This window comes from Delphinus delphis, chromosome 5, assembly GCF_949987515.2.
Source record: "Delphinus delphis chromosome 5, mDelDel1.2, whole genome shotgun sequence".
NCBI lineage: Eukaryota > Metazoa > Chordata > Mammalia > Artiodactyla > Delphinidae > Delphinus > Delphinus delphis.
In genome coordinates, this window is record NC_082687.1 from 10,292,877 (window position 1) to 10,316,202 (window position 23,326).

General features: G+C 36.8%; 1 protein-coding gene across 4 annotated transcripts in view; it reads left to right on the forward strand.

Annotated features, from left to right (window-relative positions):
* The window catches only part of CCSER1 (coiled-coil serine rich protein 1), a 926,333-nt gene that overhangs the window by 571,473 nt on the left and 331,534 nt on the right, over positions 1 to 23,326 (forward strand). For all 4 annotated transcript variants that reach the window (XM_060011987.1, XM_060011985.1, XM_060011986.1 and 1 more), the window contains exon 8: positions 22,504 to 22,587. In XM_060011987.1, coding sequence (XP_059867970.1) covers positions 22,504 to 22,587 — 84 coding nt within the window. The remainder of the gene's footprint in view (positions 1 to 22,503; positions 22,588 to 23,326) is intronic.

The window sequence follows — 23,326 nt, forward strand, 5'->3', positions numbered from 1 at the left end:
GGTTCATCTGTACCATTTTCTAGGTTCCACATATATGCATTTATATTATACAATATTTGTTCTTCTCTTTCTGACTTACTTCACTCTGTATGACAGTCTCTGGATGCATCCACATCTCTACAAATGACCCAATTTCGTTCCTTTTTATGGCTGAGTAATATTCTGTTGTATATATGTACCACCTCTTCTTTATCCATTCGTCTGTTGATGGGCATTTAGGTTGCTTCCATGTCCAGGCTATTGTAAATAGTGCTGCAATGAACATTGGTGTGCATGTGTCTTTTTGATTTATGGTTTTCTCTGGGTATATGCCCAGTAGTGGGATTGCTGGGTTGTATGGTAGTTCTATTTTTAGTTTTTTGAGGACCCTCCATACTGTTCTCCATGGTGGCTGTATCAATTTACATTCCCACCAACAGTGCAGGAGGGTTCCCTTTTCTCCACACCCTCTCCAGCATTTGTTTGTAGATTTTCTGATGATGCCCATTCTAACTGGTGTGAGGTGATACCTCATTGTAGTTTTGATTTGCATTTCTCTAATAATTAGTGATGTTGAGCAGCTTTTCATGTGCTTCTTGGCCATCTGTATGTCTTCTTTGGAGAAATGTCTATTTAGATCTTCTGCCCACTTATGGATTGGGTTGTTTGTTTTTTTAATATAGAGCTGCTTATATATTTTATTTATTTATTTATTTATTTTCGGTAGGCGGGACTCTCACTGTTTTGGCCTCTCCCATTGCGGAGCACGGGCTCTGGACATGCAGGCTCAGTGGCCATGGCTCACGGGCCTAGCCGCTCTGCGGCATGTGGGATCTTCCCGGACTGGGGCACGAACCCGTGTCCCCTGCATCGGCAGGCGGACTCTCAACCACTGCGCCACCAGGGAAGCCCTATATTTTAGAGATTAATCCATTGTCTGATGATTCATTTGCAAATATTTTCTCCCATTCTGAGGGTTGTCTTTTCGTCTTGTTTATGGTTTCCTTTGCTGTGCAAAAGCTTTGAAGTTTCATTAGGTCCCATTTGTTTATTTTTGTTTTTATTTCCATTACTCTAGGACGTGGATCAAAAAATATCTTGCTGTGATTTATGTCATAGAGTGTTCTGCCTATGTTTTCCTCTAAGAGTTTTATAGTGCCTGGTCTTACATTTAGGTCTCTAATCCATTTTGAGTTTATTTTTGTTTATGGTGTTAGGGAGTGTTCTAAATTCATTCTTTTACATGTAGCTGTCCAGTTTTCCCAGCACCACTTATTGAAGAGGCTGTCTTTTCTCCACTGTATATCCTTGACTCCTTTGTCATAGATTAGTTGACCATATGTGTGTGGGTTTATCTTTGGGCTTTCTATCCTGTTCATTGATCTATATTTGTGTTTTTGTGCAGTACCATATTGTCTTGATTACTGTAGCTTTGTAGTATAGTCTGAAGTCAGGGAGTCTGATTCCTCTAGCACCGTTTTTTTCCCTCAAGACTACTTTGGCTATTCAGGGTCTTTTGTGTCTCCATACACATTTTAAGATTTTTTTGTTCTAGTTCTGTAAAAAATGCCATTGATAATTTGATAGGGATTTCATTGAATCTGTAAATTGCTTTGGGCAGTATGGTCATTTTGACAATATTGATTCTTCCAATCGAAGAACATGGTATATCTCTCCATCTGTTGGTATCATCTTTAATTTCTTTCATCAGTATCCTACAGTTTTCTGCATACAGGTCTTTTGTTTCCCTAGTTAGGTATTCCTAGGTATTTTATTCTTTTTGTTGCAATGGTAAATGGGAGTGTTTCCTTAATTTCACTTTCAGATTTTTCATCATTAATGTATAGGAATGCAAGAGACTTCTGTGCATTAATTTTGTATACTGAAACTTTACCAAATTCATTGATTAGCTCTAGTAGTTTTCTGGTGGCATCTTTAGGATTCTCTATGTATGGTATCATGTTATCTGCAAACAGGGACCGCTTTACTTCTTCTTTTCCAATTTGTATTCCTTTTATTTCTTTTTCTTCTCTGATTGCCATGGCTAGTACTTCCAAAACTATGTTGAATAATAGTGGTGAGAGTGGACATCCTTGTCTTATTCCTGATCTTAGAGGAAATGCTTTCAGTTTTTCACCATTGAGAATGATGTTTGCTGTGGGTTTGTTATATATGGCCTTTATTATGTTGAAATAGGGTCCCTCTATGCCCACTTTTTTGAGAGTTTTTATCATAAATGTGTGTTGAATTTTGCCAAAAGCTTTTTCTGCATCTATTGAGATGATCATATGGTTTTTCTTCTTCTGTTTGTTAATATGGTGTATCACATTGATTGATTCACATATATTGAAGAATCCTTGCATCTCTGGGATAAATTCCACTTGATCATGGTGTATGATCCTTTTAATGTGTTGTTGGATTCTGTTTGCTAGTATTTTGTTGAGGAATTTTGCATCTATATTCATTAGTGATATTGGTCTGTAATTTTCTTTTCTTGTACTATCTTTGTCTGGTTTTGGTATTAGGGTGATGGTGGTGTCATAGAATGAGTTTGGGAGTGTTCCTTCCTCTGCAATTTTTTGGAAGAGTTTGAGAAGGATGGGTGTTAGCTCTTCTCTGAATATTTGATACAATTCACTGTGAAGTCCTGGACTTTTGTTTGTTGGAAGGTTTTAATCACAGTTTCAATTTCATTACTTGTGATTGGTCTGTTCATATTTTTATTTCTTCGTGGATCTCTCTTGGAAGGTTATACCTTTCTAAGAATTTGTCCATTTCTTCCAGGTTGTCCATTTTATTGGCATAGAGTTGCTTGTAGTAGTCTCTTAGGATGCTTGGTATTTCTGCCATGTCTCTTGTAACTTCTCCTTTTTCCTTTCTAATTTTATTGATTTGAGTCCTCTCTCTCTTTTTCTTAATGAGTCTGGCTAATGGTTTATCAATATTGTTTATCTTCTCAAAGAACCAGCTTTTAGTTTTATTGATCTTTGCTATTGTTTTCTTTGTTTCTATTTCATTTATTTCTGCTCTGATCTTTATGATTGCTTTCCTTCTGCTAACTTTGGGTTTTGTTTGTTCTTCTTTCTCTAGTTCCTTTAGGTGTAACATTAGATTGTTTATTTGAGATTTTTCTTGTTTCTTTAGGTGGGCTTGTATAGCTATAAACTTCCCTCTTAGAACTGCTTTTGCTGCATCCCATAGGTTTGGATCGTCATGTTTTCATTGTCATTTGTCTGAGGTATTTTTTGATTTCCTCTTTGATTTCTTCAGTGATCTCTTGCTTATTTAGTAATGTATTGTTTAGCCTCCATGTGTTTGTAATTTATGTATTTTTTCCCTATAATTAATTTCTAATCTCATAGCGTTGTGGTCAGAAAAGATGCATGATATGATTTCAATTTTCTTACATTTACTGAGGCTTGATTTGTGACCCAAGATGTGATCTATCCTGGAGAATGTTCTGTGCGCTCTTGAGAAGAAAGTGTAATCTGCTGTTTTTGGATGGAATGTCCTATAAATATCAATTAAATCTATCTGGTCTATTGTGTCATTTAAAGCTTGTGTTTCCTTATTAATTTTCTGTTTGGATGATGTGTCCATTGGTGTAAGTGAGGTGTTAAAGTCCCCCACTGTTATTGCATTACTGTTGATTTCCTGTTTTATAGCTGTTAGCAGTTGCCTTATGTATTGAGGTGCTCCTGTGTTGGGTGCATATATATTTATAATTGTTATATCTTGTTGGATTGATCCCCTGATCATTCCGTAGTATCCTTCCTTGTGTCTTGTAACATTCTTTATTTTAAAGCCTAGTTTATCTGATATGAGTATTGCTACTCCAGCTTTCTTTTGATTTCCATTTGCATGGAATATCTTTTTCCATCCCCTCACTTTCAGTCTGTATGTGTCCCTAGGTCTGAAGTGGGTCTCTTGTAGGCAGCATATATATGGGTCTTGTTTTTGTATCCATTCAGCAAGCCTATGTCTTTTGGTTGGAGCATTTAATCCATTCACGTTTAAGGTAATTATCGATATGTATGTTCCTGTGACCATTTTCTTAATTGTTTTGGGTTTGTTTTTGTAGGTCCTTTTCTTCTCTTGTGTTTCCCACTTAGAGAAGTTCCTTTAGCATTTGTTGTAGAGCTGGTTTGGCGGTGCTGAATTCTCTTAGCTTTTGCTTGTCTGTAAAGCTTTTGATTTCTCCATCAAATATGAATGAGATCCTTGCTGGATAGAGTAATCGTGGTTGTAGGTTCTTCCCTTTCATCACTTTAAGTATATCATGTCATTCCCTTCTGGCTTGTACAGTTTCTGCTGAGAAATCAGCTGTTAACCTTATGGGAGTTCCCTTGTATGTTATTTGTCATTTTTCCCATGCTGCTTTCAAAAATTTTTCTTTGTCTTTAATTTTTGCCAATTTGATTATTATGTGTCTCGGCGTATTTCTCCTTTGGTTTATCCTGTATGGGACTTGGTGCACTTCCGGGACTTGGGTGGCTATTTCCTTTCCCATGTTAGGGAAGTTTTCGACTGTAATCTCTTCAAATAATTTCTCGGGTCCTTTCTCTCTCTCTTCTCCTGGGACCCCTATAATGTGAATGTTGTTGCGTTTAATGTTGTCCCAGAGGTCTCTTAGGCTGTCTTCATTTATTTTCATTCCTTTTCTTTATTTTGTTCCGCTGCAGTGAATTCCACTATTCTGTCTTCCAGGTCACTTATCTGTTCTTCTGCCTCAGTTATTCTGCTATTGATTCCTTCTAGTGTAATTTTCATTTCAGTAATTGTACTGTTTATCTCTGTTTGTTTTATAATTCTTCTACATGTTTCTTAAACATTTCTTTCATCTTATTGATCTTTTCCTCCATACTTTTTCCGAGGTCCTGTATCATCTTCACAATCATTATTCTGAATTCTTTTTCTGGAAGATTGCCTATCTCCATTTTATTTAGTTGTTTTTCTGGGGTTTTATCTTGTTACTTCATCTGGTACATAGCCCTCTGCCTTTTCATCTTGTCTGTCTTTCTGTGAATGTGGTTTTTGTTCCACAGGCTGCAGGATTGTAGTTCTTTTTGCTTCTGTTCTCTGCCCTCTGGTAGATCAACAATTTCCCCTTTTAATTCCAGTTCAGTTCTTCTGAAATCAAGGTGGTACATTTTATAGCATCAAGGTGTTATAAGCCCTTAATATTTCTCTGACATTTTATTGGCATAGCCGAGGATCTCCGTGTAGTTTTTGAGAGACAGAGAAACATGCTACTGAATAGAAGAATGTTGCATGTAAGTCTCACTAAGAGAAGTAAATTTTTGGGAAGTTATCTCAAAGGTAATAGAAAATTAAATAAGAGCTTTAGGAAAATTTTCAGAGCTACAGCTGACCTTGTTGTGAACAGAAATCCCTGTTTGAAAAAGTCTTGGTCCAATTAGTAGGTCTAATTAATGGTACATATTAAGAGTTAACTATACATTGAATAAACTTTGGTGATGTGCTTTAATATTAATAGGAAACATGACATCGTCATAACATCCAACATTTATGTAATGGTAAATAACTAATATTTATTGAGTGCTTGCAAGGAAGGCACCCCTTCTAAGTGATTTACATATATTGACACAAATTAGTCTTAGTCACTCATTTTAATGCCTACAGCAACCACATAAATTAAGCACTAATATTTCCCTCATATTTCATATGAGGAAACTGAAGTGCCAAGATACTAAGGAATTTGAGAAAGGTCAGATAGCTAGTAAATGACAAAATTTTTAAATTCTGTAACTCTCTAATACATTTCTATTCCTTACTATTTCTATACATTTCTATTCCTTACTATTCTCCATCCTGCCACCCCTAGTAAGCCTTAGTTAACTGAGTTTTCTCATTTCTCAACTGGAAGCTTGTTTCTTTCAACATTATGTACCCAGTGTCTGGCACAGGGTAGGCACTCAAAAAGTAATTTTTGAAAAAGAAAGAAAAGAATATATTAATTAATCAACAAATCTCTGTTATGAAAGACAACTTAAAAAATGCCTCTACACATAACCTGCTGGACTCTAAGACTTCACATCGAGCACTTTCTATTACCCCTCCTTCGCTTAGTTTTCTCCTGATAATTTGTCACCATTTCTGTTATTTATCTTGGATAATTTGAAACCAAAACAGTGTACTTTGGTGTGAAAATGTATAGGTTCAAATGGAAACTCTATTACTTATCTCTGTCCACTACTTAACTTGTGACATTAGAAGATTTATTTAAACGTCTCTGAGTTTCAGGGATTTTTAAATCTGTACAATATAGATACTAATATCTACCGTATCTGTCCAGCAGAATTATTGTACTAACTAAATTAAATGTGCTTAAAACAACTAGGAATGCTTGGCATATTGTAAATTTTTTATGAAAGAGACAATATATCATCATACTGGAATATCTAGACATTGGAGCCAAAGAGACCTAATACTGTTACAGGATAGTTCTGGTAGATTGAGTGCATTATTAACACATTTAACACATTTCTCAACGCTTGATCACAAAACATAAGTTCCTAATTCAGGGTTATTGTAAGGGTTAAATGAGATAATTTATCCAGAGTTCCTTATGTACAATTAAAACAAAATAAATGTTAGCTGCTTCTTTTAGTAATAGCTCTTCTTTCCTCTAAATATTCCATACTCTTTTGGTTTAATATATTGGGGCGGAAAAAGAAGACAATTCACTGCTTCATGATTGAATACATTTATTAGACTTTTTTCATGTAGTTCTCTTTAAAATATAAACACTGTTTTTGCCTGATAATGGTATAACTCAAATTATACTGTCTTGAACACTATGCTGCTTAAAGTTACTACTGTAGGAAGTAGAAAATTCAGGTCTAACAAAAGTTAATATGTTGAATGTGTATTTTACAGACACTGGCATTGGAAGACTATGATAGGGAGAAGATTTATACTGTATCTATGTATTCATAAGTCCCTAAATAGAAAGAAACACAATTCGAGATTTTGAAAAATATATTGAGAAAATTAATTTGGAAGTAGGATGTGCATGAGTGCATGGATAGATGTATCTCTCGTTGGATGATTGCAAGTAAACCTTGCTATAAAAGTATCCAAGAAGCAAAATTTATTGTATTCAAGTTCTCCATTAAATGCCAATACATTATTGGAAATGCATTCTTGTAGAAAACTAAACCAAACCAACACACAAACAAATCAGAAAACCAAATCCATCATTCCCAAAACCAGCACGCCAGAAATTACATATTTTTCCTATATTCTGTCTCATGTTTGGGGAGGGAACAATCTGCAATGAAGTCAGGGAACTTCATGTGGGATACCATGTTTAACCAGAGAGAACCTTGCATTCCTCAAGATTCCTGATCCCTTAGAGACAGGCTTAAAGGTTCTTAATTGACTTTTGAAAATTCTTTATTAAACCACATTGAATTGATTTGCAATTATGCATTTTAAAATTGTGTGCATTAATACCTTGATAAAAATTATTTCAGACAGTAGTTGAGCATTTTTCCAGAGGGCTTGGGACAAAATCTGTAATTCAGTTCCACTACCAGCAATTTAGGTAAAATACTGTTACCTATTTTCTCTAATATGATAATAGCCTCCTAATTGGTATCCTCACTTCCTCTCTTACTACTCTATCTCCTCCCCTTATTTCCCCAATCATTCTTCCAACTTTATGTAAATATTATGTCATATCCATACAAAACAAAAAAACCTTGTCTTTAAACACCTTCATTCCCTTTGTCCTTAAGATAAAGTCTAAGAAGCCCGAGTGATAGGACTTATTGTACAGCATTGTCAAGTGCCATTCTGTCGCTTTGTGTTTTACACTTCATCTGTACAAGGTATCTTTTAATTCCTTGAATTTTCTGTGTTCTCTTTTACCTTAGTCCAGGCGTGTTTTGTTTTTCTTTTTTCCACAGCAAAATTATACTCATCCTTCAGATCGGAGCTTGAGCATTACTTCATCAAAAAAGACTAAATTTTCTTTCTCTAGAATCTAGTAATTCTCTTCCATAACATCATTGTACTTTAAAAATCTGTCCCTTGTGCTAAAGAGTGTAACCATCCTTTTTCCAACGTGTTTGCTGCTGTATTCTCAGACCCTTGTCCAATGGCTCACATTTAGCATTCACTTGTTTCTATATACCTTACTCAGTGAAAGATTTTTAAATTAATAAGAGTTATGAGTGCAAGGTCACATGAGACTTTCCCTAAGGGTTTTGCATGCATTCTTACAATGTCAGATCCTACCTCATTGATCCCGTCCCCACACAGACATTCTTCCTTGATGTGGAGCCCACCAGCTGAAAAATGTCTGATACTCCCGTGAAGCTAGGGTTTGGTTGTGTGACCCAATCCTGGCCAATGGACCATAGGGGAAAAAAATTGCATTGGATGAAAAAGATACCAGCGAGGAGAAACTGTCTTCCCTAATATTAAATCAAGTTGATTGAGAACATGCATTTTGGATCTGTGTTTGCCTTCCTACAACTATGAAGGGTCAAGGCTGAGAACTAATGCCAACCCTTTGAGGATGAGTGAGAATAAAATAGAAAGTATCTGGGTCTTTGATGACGTTAGTACGCCACTGAATTAACTAAACCTGGAATCACCTATTTCTGGTCATCTTGTTGTATGAGGTAATACATATCTTTTTTGTTTAAGCCATTTATAAGTGGTAAATTTTTACTTACTGTCAAAAGCACCCTAAGATACAGATGCCCTCAGGACTTGGTCTTCCCTGAGTCCCTGTTATGTAGTTAGCGTAGAGTCACTATCATCTGTAGTCTAGGTTGTTAACTTCTCAGTGAGGACAAGTTTCTTCTCTAACCTTTCTGTTCTCCTTTTCCAAAAGGGAGATAGGTTAGAATCCCCCAAAGTTAAGCCCAAACATTGGTGTCCTTTTGTTTCCCTTCTCATTGATCTGTAAGAATATTTCAGGTTCATGAATGATCCTCAAAATAATTCACGCAAAATGCTGAGATAAGAAAAAGTACAAATACAGTCACTTATCTGCCCTAGGGAAGTCTGAAAATTTTCCCAGACCAATGTCAAATGGAGACCAAGGGTTAAGGAGGCTCAGATTATCCATCTTGACTTTATTCAAAAGTTGAAGATGAGAGGCAAATAGATGAAGGACCTTTTCCATCCAGTTAACTATATGTGAAAGGAAAAGGGGTAGGCAAAGGACATTAGGTTTTTACATATTGTTGACATTCATTCAAACGATTCTCTCAAAATAATGATGAACTATGGAGGCCCCGTGAGCATGAGACATGGTTAGGAAGACCCTTGCCCAGGATTATTTCCTGTTTACTTTATTAACATACTTTGTAAAAGTAGCCTCAATTTGCTGGTGTCAACTTTTCTACATATGTGTGATATTCAAAAGATCGTGAACTCGTGGAATCCAGAACAGAAAGAATATTCCTCATGATACTTTATTCTCTATAGAACCAGACACTGAGCTCAACTCAGAAATTTCTCATTCATCAAACATGCAATGTGTAAAACTCCTTTCTAACATAAATATAACTGTGGGATCTTAGCTACCAGGGCTTCTCTGAGGCACTCTGCTCTCCTGTAAAATCTCAGTAATAACATAACTCATAGGGTTTCTGTAAAATCAAATCCAATGAAATGATGGACATGAAGCCTATGGAACTGAGTGGGGAGTCTTCCCTTATTTCTCTAGAAGTTAAATTTAGAAGATTTTGTTTCTGATAAAGTAGGCAATACAAAAATTAGTTAATGTTTTTCCTTTTCTTTTGTGGCTAAGATTACTAGGGTGTTTTGTACACTTTTTTTCTGCATTCTTTTAAAAATACCTTTATATGTAATATGCAATCTTGGCTTTAAATATTAGGGAAAATTAAAATTTCTGCATTTTTCTCAGTATTCTAATAGCTATTGTCAATACATATGAAATCATGTTTTTTGTTATTGCAATATGACAGTCTTTTATTATATTTTAGTTCTGTTGATAACTTTTGTGTTTTCCTTGATCAAGTCACTTATCTTTTCTATTTCTATTTTTTATTTCAATTTACTTATGAAAGACAGGAATAATGATTGTGATGTAGCTTACAAAGAAGGTAAAATTATCTTGAAAAGAGTGGTGAAAACCCAAGCACTGTGTTAGATGCCTGATATGAGAGAGAGAGAGAGAGAGAGAGAGAGAGAGAGAAAGAAAGAAAAGAACATCTCTATTATAAAGTATTCTTCTATATGGTTTTGATACTGTGAAAGGCAGTAAAATTATTTCCTGTTTCTGATAGTTCTTGAGTATTTGGGGATTCAGGATTGTCTGTAGATTTTACATATCTATATCTATCTAAGATTTATATACCCAGAGTCTTAATTATACAGCACATTCCCTGGCCTGCCCTCATTGAATTGTTACTTAGAATACCACCAGGAGGTAGCTACTAGCATCATTAATGGAACATATTATGGGCAAAATATATTCACCCAAGGAGTTTCTGGACTAATCTAAGGAAATAAAAATCAACTTTAACTTCAGATTTCAGCCTAATGTTTCTACTAAAGCACTAAAGTCACATAGGATAGTAGATGACTAACCCCTCCATTCATTGAATTGGTATTTACTGAACTCCTCCTCCGTGAAAGTTACTGGACTACATTATTTGTGGTGTATCAAAATAAATATGGTTCCTATCCTCAAAGATCTTACATTTAACAGGTAAATTAAGCAATACAAATAACCTTATTAAGGTTTCCTTCCTTAGCGTTGAAACACAATCAGGGAGAACAATTCCAAGACTAGTGAATTCTAACCAGATACAAAGGCCTGAGTTAAGTCAACGGCAGTGGGAATTGAAGAAAGGGAATGAATTAAAGGAATTTTGGAGGCAAAAAGAGGATTGTTTGTCCCTTGGTGATAGAATGTGAGGAAAGATGAGAAGTCAAGGCTGGGGACTTCCATTTAAGTTCCAACAGTTAAAGAGCTTGGACGTTGTCACTTGTGTTTTTACAACAAGAAAAATTTTGAACAAACTGAAAATCGACAGCTATTCTTGGGCCTATCAGAGATATAAAGCCACTGAGCAAACCACCACCCGAGGCAAATATAGAGAATCACAGCTGAAATCAGTTTACTTGGAACAGAGCCACTGATACCATAACCTGGTAAGAACACTTAACTGGTAATTTTGGTGAATTGCTAAAAGCTGTGAGCAGACTAACTTGATAATAGGAAACTCCTGGAGGGCCATATTCTTCAGGGGGAACCCACACTTAACATGAGTTTTACCTCTAGGAATCCTACCAGGTTCTCAGGGTGAAGAACCAAAGGGGGCAAAAAAATGAAAACAAACTAAAAAAACTCTGTGTCTTTGGCAGAAAGATGGAAAAGTAACCATTTGAAGTATGCCCAGAGCATTCTTCCTAACAAAAGGAGAGAAAAGACTTTACCAGACAGAGCCTTATCTCTCCTAGGAGGAAGGGCACTTAACCAATTCCAGCCTTCTCTACCCTTCCTGTATCACCTTAGGGGGAGAAATAAAGCCAAGATAGACTTGTTAAAGTCACAACCAACCCAGAGACGGGTCCACTAAAAGACTGATATTTAATCATAAGGTTATAGAATGCTTTTCCTCCTCAACTTCTTATCACTGCCTCAGCAGGTTTCCAGTATAAATAATAGTGAGTCACAGCTGAAAGAGCTGCAAGACACAGACTCTGTCTAAACTGCATTCTTCGAGTAAGCTGAGACAGCAGAGGAGACAAAAATAAGGACACTTGAGGAATTTTAAGCCTTTGGGAACTACAGCTACAGCAAATATTAAACACAGCCCAACTTCTAGCAAGATTAACATAAAAACTCCCACTATTTACCTGTTATTATTACCCAGTATTTTACCTTCAACTTTCAAAAAAAAAAAAATTACAGTGCATGCTAAAATGCAGGAAAAAACAGTCTGAAGAAACAAAGCAAGCAGCAGAACCAGACTCATATATGTCACAGATTTTAAAGTTAGGCAGGGAATTTTAAATAGATATAATTAATAAGTTAAGGGCTCTATTTGAAAACAAACAACATGCAAGAACAGATGGGCAACATAAGCAGAGAGATGGAAACCCTTAAGAAATAATCAAAAGGAAATGCTAGAAATAAAAAACATTGCAACATATATGAAGAATGCCTTTGATGGGCTCATCAGTAGATGAGGAAAGAATCAGTAAGCTTTAAAATATGTCAGCTGAAACACAAAGAGAAAAAATATGAAAACAAAATAACAATATCCAAGAACTCAGTTTCAAGAGTATAGCACGTGCATAACTGCAGTACCACAAGAAGAAAGAGAAAATGGAGAAGAAATGTTTTAACTAATAATGGCCAAGACCTTTTCAAAATTAATGATAGATGCCAAACTACAGATCCAGGAAGCTCAGAGAATTCCAAATGAAAAATATATATATATAAAAAAAAACCTACACCAAACATACTATGTCAAAACTGCAGAAAACCAAAGACAGAGAAAATCTTGAAAGGATACAGAGAAAAAAAATACCTTACCTATAGAGGAAAAAGAATACAAGTTACAATGGACTGCACTTCAGAAACCATGCCAGCAAGGTAATGGAGTGAAATAGGTAAACTGCTGAAAGAAGTCAAGGATGAGTTGGGTTTCTTGATTAAGTTATAGAAGAGATGATGTTATTAACTGAGATCAGAAGTATAGAAGAAATAACATGTTGCTCTCCAGGGTTGAGATTTTAGATTTGAAAGTTTGAGTCTGACATGCCTGGAAATATAACAAATGCATTTCTCCAGGATGCAGTTTGAGATCTGGTACAAGATTTCAGAAGATAGGAAGGTGAGTATTGATAATAAATACAGAAGTGTTAGTTATAGGTTGTTGCTAATACAATAAGTTGTTGAGGTGAAACATTTGAGATAGGAAATGGCTTCAGATAGAAACCCAGGAAAAATGAACTTTTAAAGAAAAAATTGAGAAGAAGTAAAAGTATTAAAAAGTTTAAAACATATCCAAATTATATATAACAAGAGTAAATAACACTGTAGAAGTCCAGGAGGAAGGGAGATTTTAAAGAAGGGATTTTGTATTATCAAGTCTAAAGCATAGATCAGGCTGAGGACTGAAAAAGATGTTTCTACTTAACACTGATGAGGGCAATTTTAATTAAGTAATAGAGCGAAAACCAGCTTTCAGAGGCAGGAAGATTGAACAGTTATTAGTTATTTATTCATGGTAGCTCAATTGCAAATGAGGAGTGGATTCTATAAGTGTAGTTCTTCTTTCAAGAATCTCATTAATAAAAGGAGAGTCAGGAGTAAAAGTCAGGAATCAAAATGTTGTTTGTTGTTATGTTTGTTTTAGGAAAGGTAGAAACGTAATCAAGTTTAAAGACTGAGAGAACTAGTAGGGAAGGCTCAGCTGTTACTCTAATTTAGAGAGTTTTCCTCTTATACCAGTATTTTAAATATTAGTGAACAAGTGTTTAACCTTGCCCCTACTGTTCATGACTTTATATACAACTAACTGAAAAATTCATGGAAAACCTATCTTTCCCCCCATCATCCTGGATAATGGAAAGCATTTGCCATATGAGGACACTTTATGACACATTGTGATTACAGCAGCAACATTATACCAGTTATCATAAATGCATATGCTTGTTTTATATATTCTGGTAATCATTCCTTTATTCAATTGATTTTCAATAACAGTGTATTCTAAAGAGTGAGGTTTGAAAGATGAAAAATGATGGGTCCAAACTCACACCTCCAATTGGATCTCATAAAACTGAAGGGATAAATTGGGGAGCAGAAGACTGTAAATCTTTGAAATGTTTCCTAGATGGTCTGGGTAAATTCTTCATTCCCCCCCGTGGAAAACTACCTATCTAGTTTGTACCTATGTGCTTCAGTATTGGCTTCCTCCAATATATAGTTTCCTTTTCTTTTTATTATGTTATAATCCTGTGACTTGACTGGCTCTCTTCTTACGATGTTAGATGTTGCACAGCTGGGCAAAAATTAAGTAGCAATAGAGGAGCAGAAATCATATTTAAATTCATAGTCAAAGTGAACAGAAAGGTCTATTACTTTCAAAACTGTATAATATCATTAAAGTGCAAATCTCTCAATGTGACAAGTTTAGAATAAAGATCTCATAAATTACAATTACAATTTGTTCAAGCAAAGTAACTTGACAATTATTGACAGAACTAAGGTACCATTCACCTCTACAATACATTGCTTTCTCAGCAAACCCAAGTCCGATGCCATTTAAAACTGTATGTTAAAATTGTACACTTCCATAAATTGCCATTTATTTTCTTTATAATCTTAACATTTTAGTAGATTTATAATACCTTATTTTTGAACAGTTTTGTATACTTTCTTAAGCTTAATTATCAAAATGCTGTTGCTCTCCTCTGTGTAAAGGGTACTTAGTATCAGAAGATGCGCGTCTTTCCCTGCAGGTGTTTGTAATTTAGCCTATTTACTCTGCATTTTTTGATGTCTAGTAAATAGTTACACAGTTTTAATTGTGTGGGGTGTAGGTATTTATGTAAAACTGTTGCTGAACGTTACCATTTGCCTATTCACTAAAAAATAAATTGGTTTTGACTACTTAAGTTCTCTTCCTCCTTACCCTCTGATAGGGGAGTTCTTCTTTATCAGATACATTCTCAAGAGTTTTTCTGATGCCTAATCAGAAGGGAAGCTGGGCAGGTCACGTGGCTCCTCAACAAGGACCTTAGGACATTTGCAGGAGCAGCTGAGGTGTATCAGAGAAACTGACAGAGGAGAAAAGAGTAGTAATCGTAAAAATTATTGTTGCAAACTATGTGTTCCAGTAATGCAGGTCAAGACATACAAAGATCTCTAGTTGTTGCAGGTTTTTTGGGGGGGGGGGGGTGGGGGGGGCCTGGAATATTTTCTTTTGAACACAATATTATTCTGAGACTATGCCTCGTGTGCCACAGATTCAGTAGTTACATGATTGCTAAGTATGTTTGAATAAATATTTTGGTTTTCATATATAATTTTTAGGATATAGCACCTTTAATATTGCAAGCACATTAATGAAAATTTAGAAATTAAAACATTTAAAATCACACAAAACCCCACAACTCTAACAAAATGACTGTCATATTTTGAATATTTTCAGATCTGTGATAAGTATATATTTCATATAGGATTCCATTTACAAAAGTGTATTTTTCATGTTACCACATAGACTTTGTAACCATCCTTTTTTTCTTTTTGAGGTACGCGGGCCTCTCACTGTTGTGGCCTCTCCCGTGGCGGAGCACAGGCTCCGGACACGCAGGCTCAGCGGCCATGGCTCACGGGCCCAGCCGCTCCACGGCATGTGGGATCTTCCCGGACCGGGGCATGAACCCACGTCCCCTGCATCCTCAGGCGGACTCTCAACCACTGCGCCACCAGGGAAGCCCGATTGCCAGTTTTTTTATCCAGGAAAAATGTGTTTATTCGAGATGAGCAAAGAATTACCACTCAGGGTCTGCAATAGTGGCGAGCCAAGTGCAAGTATCCCCCAGCAAGGAGAGAGCTCTTTTAGAGAGGGAGAGGAGGAAGCTGGGGGTGGGGGGGTGGGGGGCTGTATTAAGCAAAGTCCATTTTTAATTGAAAAAATACTGGGTTATCTGCCTCTTACATGTTGAAGTCTAAAATATAAACACAGACATAAAATAATGCTTTGTTATTCAGAAAGAGGGATACACTGCTTGAAATGAACTCTGTGATAAAGTTAAAAAACCATAAACCTCGGACTTCCCTGGTGGCGCAGTGGTTGAGGGTCCGCCTGCCGATGCAGGGGACACGGGTTCGTGCCCCGGTCCGGGAAGATCCCACATGCTGCGGAGCGGCTGGGCCCGTGAGCCATGGCCGCTGAGCCTGCGCGTCCGGAGCCTGTGCTCCGCAACGGGAGAGGCCACAACAGTAAGAGGCCTGCGTACCGTAAAAAACAAACAAACAAACAAACACCTTCCTGGTAAAAATGTTGTGAGTACCCACTGACGATGTATGCAAAGAATTTGGTATTATTTCCGAATTTCAACAAATTATAGTTTTCTTATTAGTAATTGATTTATTCAGGATCACACAGCTAAGTTGTGCCACAGCAAAGACTCAGATGCAAGTCTTCTCTGCCTCAACTGAGTGACATCAAGAGGTAACATGAAAAACAATGATAGATTTGTAAGTTTTGTTCTATATTAGATTATAGTTTTTAAGATAGTTTAGTGTCACTTAATGATAATCTAAAACTTCCCAGTACTCTTTAATTTACAGAATCTTTGAGACAAAAATTTTGTTTTGTAATGGAAGTTAAATTATATAGTTGGTCTCAGTACACAGGCATTCAGTGCATAAGCAACCATTCAAAAGTATATCTGGTCCATAAGTTTAAAAAAGCTGCTTTTCCCAAATTCATGTCTTAAAGACTCCCGTTTAACAATGTATTGTACATATATTGAGTTTTTGAAGATAGCACTGTATATGCTGTTACTATCCATTAGTGCTCTAAAAAGGAACGAAGCATGACCTTTCCTACTTTCCTTAGTACCTGATACTGGTTTATATTCTGGAGCTGTGATCCGTAGCTTCAGCTAATGTTTGTTGCTTTTTCGCAGCTTAGTTTTCTGACCTCCCAGACTGCCTGAAACTACTGCTTAAATTGAATCACATTATCTGCAATTCCTGTACAGTACAACATACAGGCTCTCTGCTTTTTCTTCTCCCCAGAATTCTACAATTATGCCAGAATTCTTGAAAAAGCATCCCTACACCATTATTTATTTCTGTATTCTTTATCATTGTCACAATTCACCCCATAAAATGGGATATTACCATTTTTGAGATCTGCTAATATTAGGGATGTCTCTCGAGTTTTACTGTCTTGAATAACATATACAACTAGAAAAGCTTTCCTCTCCCTTCATTATGCAAAAAATGTATATGTATTGCCAAACAGTACCCAATATTATTCACACTGTCCTTCCCCTCTGTCTGAAGGTGGCATAAATGTCCAGGGCCCAAGAGCTGTCTCAGCAGGATGGCAAAAGTGTGCCCACTACCTACAGCCAGCTCCTGCTAGCACTATGTTTTATAAGATTTAAAGATTCTTTTGATGGTGGGACCTGACATACTAATGCTCAGATGAAAGACAGAACTCTTTGTTACTTACACCTCCAAATGAGAGAAGGCTGTCAGTCAGGGTCATGGAGGATATTGCCCCCTGGGGACCAAGCCACAGCAAATTGGGCAGTTTATAAATGACAAGCAGGATGGGATTAGCTAGGTTTCCAGCACTCCCTGAGGATTGGCCAATGTGAATAATTTCAAGAGCTCTGGGGTGCAGAGACTGTCTCTAGTCTCCTGGGACCTGGCCCGATGGGGTTGGTACCTAATGGCCCTGCAGTGTGAAGACCCAATAAAGGAAGTGTTTGGAGTATGGACTTAATCAGCTGTTGAAGAGAACTAACTGGCCCATCACTAGCCAAGGCCTTAAAACTAAGTCAACATAGCATTTAGAAACAAACAAACAAACAAAACAACTGTATTATGCACTGATGAATGGAGTATTTATAAATGGAATATTTCCTGCCATATCAATAAACAAAGGATGCCACAGTCACCAATGATTGCAGCCCTCCAATGTGAGCTGGTGAGCCCTGAGGAAACTCAGGGCTGAAAAGAATATCTGCCATCTAGCAGCCATCAGACTGTAGTCACTCCCTGTGGTGAGCCTTGAGGAAACTCAGGATGTGAAAATACAGGCCCCAGAGAGCTGAGGTGCATATCAAAGGAATGATTTCAGTGAGCCCAACTCTTGCATCTTCCCATACATAGAAAAGAGCTTAATTCCTTAACTTGAGATATCTGGTTTTCTTTATTTAACAGTAATCTTTTTTTTTTTTTTCTAACAGTAATCTTTTGATGTTCCCAATTACCTGCACTTTGTTGCAGAACTCCTATATAGGGTCTTCCCTGGTAGCACAGTGGTTAAGAATCTGCCTGCCAATGCAGGGGACATGGGTTTGCGCCGTGGTCCAGGAAGATCCCACATGCCGCGAAGCAACTAAGCCTGTGCGCCACAACTACTGAGCCTGCGTTCTAGAGCCCATGCTCCGCAACAAGAGAAGCCACCGCAATGAGAAGCCCGCACACTGCAACGAAGAGTAGCCCCTGCTCGCCACAACTAGAGAAAGCCTGCGTGCAGCTACGAAGACACAATGCAGCCACAAATAAATAAAATATTTTTTAAAAAAACAACTCCCGTGTATCCTGGCTCCTCCCCTCGCCTCCTAGGAGCAGTTTCTCAGAGTTATCTGAAACGCTGTCTCCCGGGCTGCAGTCCTCATTTTGCCCCAAATAAAGCTAACTCACAACTCTCACGTTGTGCATATATATATATTTTTTAAGTCAACGGTACTTATAGGTGAGGAATGGGGTGTGTTTGATGTCTGATTACTTTTGTTCCTAGCAACTTCTCTGAGTTTATTCAGGGTATTGAGAGATAAGATATCCCCTACTCCTTACATAAAACATGAAAAGCAAGTAAGCATGCCTTCATAACAGAAAGGAACTTTTAACAGGCTGCTTTTAGCCTTTTCATTTTTTTTTTCTTATATATTCTACATTGTGGGAAGGGTCACTTAAAACAATTGCTTACCTTATTTAAGAAATATAAGTACAGGGCTTCCCTGTTGGCGCAGTGGTTGAGAGTCCGCCTGCCGATGCAGGGGACACGGGTTCGTGCCCCGGTCCGGGAAGATCCCACATGCCGCGGAGCGGCTGGGCCCGTAAGCCATGGCCGCTGAGCCTGCGCGTCCGGAGCCTGTGCTCTACAACGGGAGAGGCCATAACAGTGAGAGGCCCGCGTGCCGCAAAAAAAAAAAAAAAAAAATAGGAAATATAGAATTGAATTTTAGTCCTAGAATTAATTATACTTGACTGAGAAACAGGATGCCATAATTATTCAATTATATATTTTCATAAGTAATATGCATTTAAATAAGTACAAGGTTAAATTGCTTACATTAGCCTAAGGGTTAATGGAATAACCTTATTTTAGAAACCAAGATACTAAAATCCTGTTAATTCTACACATCAATAGGATTTCTAACTCAATAGATCATCCTATCAAATATGTCCGAGAATTTTGCAAATATATTGAGCGAATGTCGATTCATCTGAGAGTAGCCTTCATTTTAGTAAGTATTGTTTAAGGGTTTTCATCTTGTGTGTTAGACAGATACTTGTATGAATTTTGCCGCATGTACATATAACAACTAAAAACAAAACTCTAGGTAACTATGATTCATTTGCAAAATCATTCATAGAGAAGGATTTTATAAATTTGCTTCTGACGACACACAATGAATACTTAATATGTTATTCCATAAATAAGTGCAAATGATATATTAGCACCTACCTGGTTTAAAGCTGTGAGATTAAAAACTTCTTGAAAAAACTTCCCAGGGAAAAAAATCAGAGAATTTAGTAAAGTGAGCATGATTTTGGAAAGCCAAGTTTCTTTACAATTCCTATTAGCCACAATATAGGTAAATCTTCACTTTAAATGAATTCATTGACAAAATATTAATTAATATACAAAAATATTGCTGCTAATTATTCAATAAAAAACAGTTGGAGTAGATTCTGGCTGAGGCTCAGATCCCCTTTCAGTAAAGGACTCACTGCCCAGCTGAAAGTCCTATGGTTAGCTGACTGTCTCCAGCTGAAGTTCAAGCTCATCGCTTGTTAGTGTGAGACAATGAATAACACGACAGCAGCTGAGATCTAGTTCGTGAGTCAGCTCCCAGCCAATGGCTGAACAGGGAGTGGTACAAGAGCCTGCCCACTTTCCCTCTGCCCGGGATTCCTCTCCTAGGCAGTCTTGGTGCTGGAGCTCCTCGTTTCGCTGGTAGAGGATTTGTCAGGTATGAATCATGGCCCATGTCCCTCTGCCCAATTCTGATTCTTCTTTTCTTTTCACATGAATTTATTCTTTTATAAACCTTTTTTACTCTTAACTCTGCCTCAATATTTGTTTCCTAGAGAAAATATGACAATATTTTATTTTATGAAGGGAGTTAGTTTTTCTTAAGTGGGATATTAGGCAAGACTGGGAATATAAGCAGTAATACAGTAGGGTTTTTGTCATCAGATAGTTTATAGTCTGGTGTTATCAACCTCCATGATAATGTCTATGGGCCTCAAAGAAGTTAATTAGCACAAAGCCACAGAGAGAGTTCATGGTAGTACCAAGGATTTGACCTTAGATGTCTCTGATTCTAAGGGACATGATGATTTTCTTACCTACCTTTTTTTTTTTTTTTTTTTTGCGGTACGCGGGCCTCTCACTGCTGTGGCCTCTCCCGTGGCGGAGCACAGGCTCCGGACACCCAGGCTCAGCAGCCATGGCTCATGGGCCCAGCCGTTGTGCGGCATGTGAGATCTTCCCAGACCGGGGCACGAACCCGTGTCCCCTGCATCGGCAGGCGGACTGTCAACCACTGCGCCACCAGGGAAGCCCTTACCTACATTTTAAGCCTGCAAATTTTTCTTTGCATTATGGAGCAAGCTAAGCTTTTTTACCATTAACATTGTAACATGTAATATTTAGAATCTATGAAAATAAATATTTAAATGTTGGGTATAAACTCTACCCATGAAAGCCCATGATTTAGGGAAGAAACAGGAGTACTATGAAATAAAAGGAACAGAGATAATTAGTATATCCCAGCTGGCTGTCAGCAAATGAAAGGAGATATTAGTAAATTTGAATCAGGTGTTCTATATTGCTTAAAATAGAAACAAATTAACACCATGAGAACCAGAATAAAGAAATACTCTGTTTATTCTAATCTATTAGCTGTTTTCTCCCTTGCCAGCTCAGGTAAGGTTAACAGATTCAGAAAAAGTGGGAATTCTCTTATACTGTTTATCTGCTAAGTTATGGGAAGCAAACGTGGATTTAAACGTCTTCTGTGTGTCAGTTACAATGCTTGGTGCTGGTAATATGCTAATGAAATCGTCTATCTGCTCAAGTGGGTTAGGGAAACTAGTCTAATGTGGGAAGGAAACAAGCAAACAACACTTGAAGTATTAGTACCATATGAAATGATGTATGATTTAGACGCTATGGAGCACAGCGTCACCCTCAAGGGAAACATAACTCAGCCAACAAGGGAAGGCTCCCTGCTGGAATAAGGAATAATGCTTGAAATGCCTCCTAGATCATGAGAAATTGTGGGAGATAGAGAGATGCAGTATAACCCAGAGATGTGCATGTGTAAAACAAGGAGACATGAAACAACATTCTGCAGCTCGATTCTGTAGGAATGAGCCCTGGTTGTAAGAAAGTTGGAAATGAAAAACTGCCACTCCAGAAATACGCACGTAGTTGAGAATGAAAGGCACCATATGCTATGCTAAAGAGTTTTGACTTTTTTTTTTCCCTAAAGTGATTAGCTGTTACATTAAGAAATGATGTAATTAATTCCCAGTTAGGAAAATACCTCTGGCAGGTAGGGAAGGTGATAGACATAGAACCAGTTCAGAGACTTAACTGCAGTAAGTCAAATAAGAAGCAATGGATACCTAGAGTAAGTCCATGAGGAGTAGAAAGGAGTGAGTTCAAGAAATACCAAGGAAACAGATCAAAGAATTGGGTACCAGATTGGGTTCAGAGTGAGTGTGAGCTGAGAGTATGGGATGCTTTTCTAGCTATTTTAGGAAATAAGATAATGAGAGAAATAACTAGAAATGATTTTTGAAGTAGGAAAAGATGTTGAGATGAAGTTTGAGTTGAATGTCCATGGGAAAACGCTGAGTGTATGCTCAGGAAGTATTTCTTTTTGTGGTTTGAAGCTTGGAAGATAAGTCTAGATTAAGCATTTGTTAGGTGAGAGTTTCCAGCATAGAGTAATAGAGGTCATGGATGTGGATGTATTGTGTACATGGGGACTGTAGCTGAATGTTCTTGCAGAATGACAAGGTTAAATACCCAAAGACAGAGCTCTAGTGAAAGGGACAAATGTTACAGATATCATTAAAAATAAAGACTATAGCATGACCATTCATTTGAGAATTAATATTTAATTATAACAGGAATAAATGGTAGGTAAACTATCTCTTCTGAAGTATAATTATTTTTATTCCACTGATTATGTATGCCCAGGAATGGGAGGACAGAATTTAGGATGAATCCCTGATTTCTGTCTTAGACAACTAAATGAACAAAGAGAAATCAAAAGAAAAGGCTATCAGAAAAAATGTATGTGTATATATCATATATAGTGTAGTATCTTTGGATACATTAGTTTGTTTTGCAACATAGAGTGTATTATGAAAAACATCAGACTGTAGAGGAAATTTCAGTTTTATTAGTCATATGCAATTATCTCCCACTGCATGAAGCTAACTTATCAAGAGCAAAGTGAAAGGTCTGAGTGTATTATGCCATCTCTTTGATGTTCTTATAGGATATAATGAAAGATGAATGCTCAATGCTGAAGCTGCAGCTGAAAGAGAAGGACGAACTCATTTCCCAACTTCAGGAAGAACTGGTAAGTGTGAACAATATTTGGCCCACGGGTGTATTTTCCTTGCAAGGTTATTTGCTATAAACCCTACAACTTATTAACACTAAAATTATTAGTGATTTATAAACTGTTAGTGATTCAATCTGATTATCAATTTTATAATCCTACAGTAATGAAGATTTGACAGTCTGAAAAAGATAATGTTTTATAATATATATTGAACTTTACGTAATTCCAGAAACAGATTACTGACCCAGGATTAGGCATTTCAGTTCTACCTATCAAAAATCGTGAAGGCTAAGGCCACACTTTATTTTGTAAAGTGCAAGATGTAGTGCCATACTGCCATACCTAGAGACACAATCATGTAATATGAAGCAAAGTACTCAATAACTTTGCTAACAAAAGCAAATTTTACTTTTACATAAAGGTACCAAAAATGCATTAAGGTACCAAAAATGCATTAACCTAATGAGATGTTTTGTTAATATAGATATTATATAAATCCCAAATTATCTAAAAATTATACAAAAATATGAAATGTATAGTTCATGTTTTCAGGGTGTTTTTTAGATGTGACATCATAAATGTATTAAATCATACTTTCATAACATGAAAACACATTTGGTAGGTAACAAGAATAGCACACATTTGATCTGGATAGAAATTAAAAAATGAGTTCTCCAAAACAAAAATGAGGAAGTAATGAGAAATTTTAAAAAATTAATCATTCTTAAGAATACCAATACAATAAAGACATACT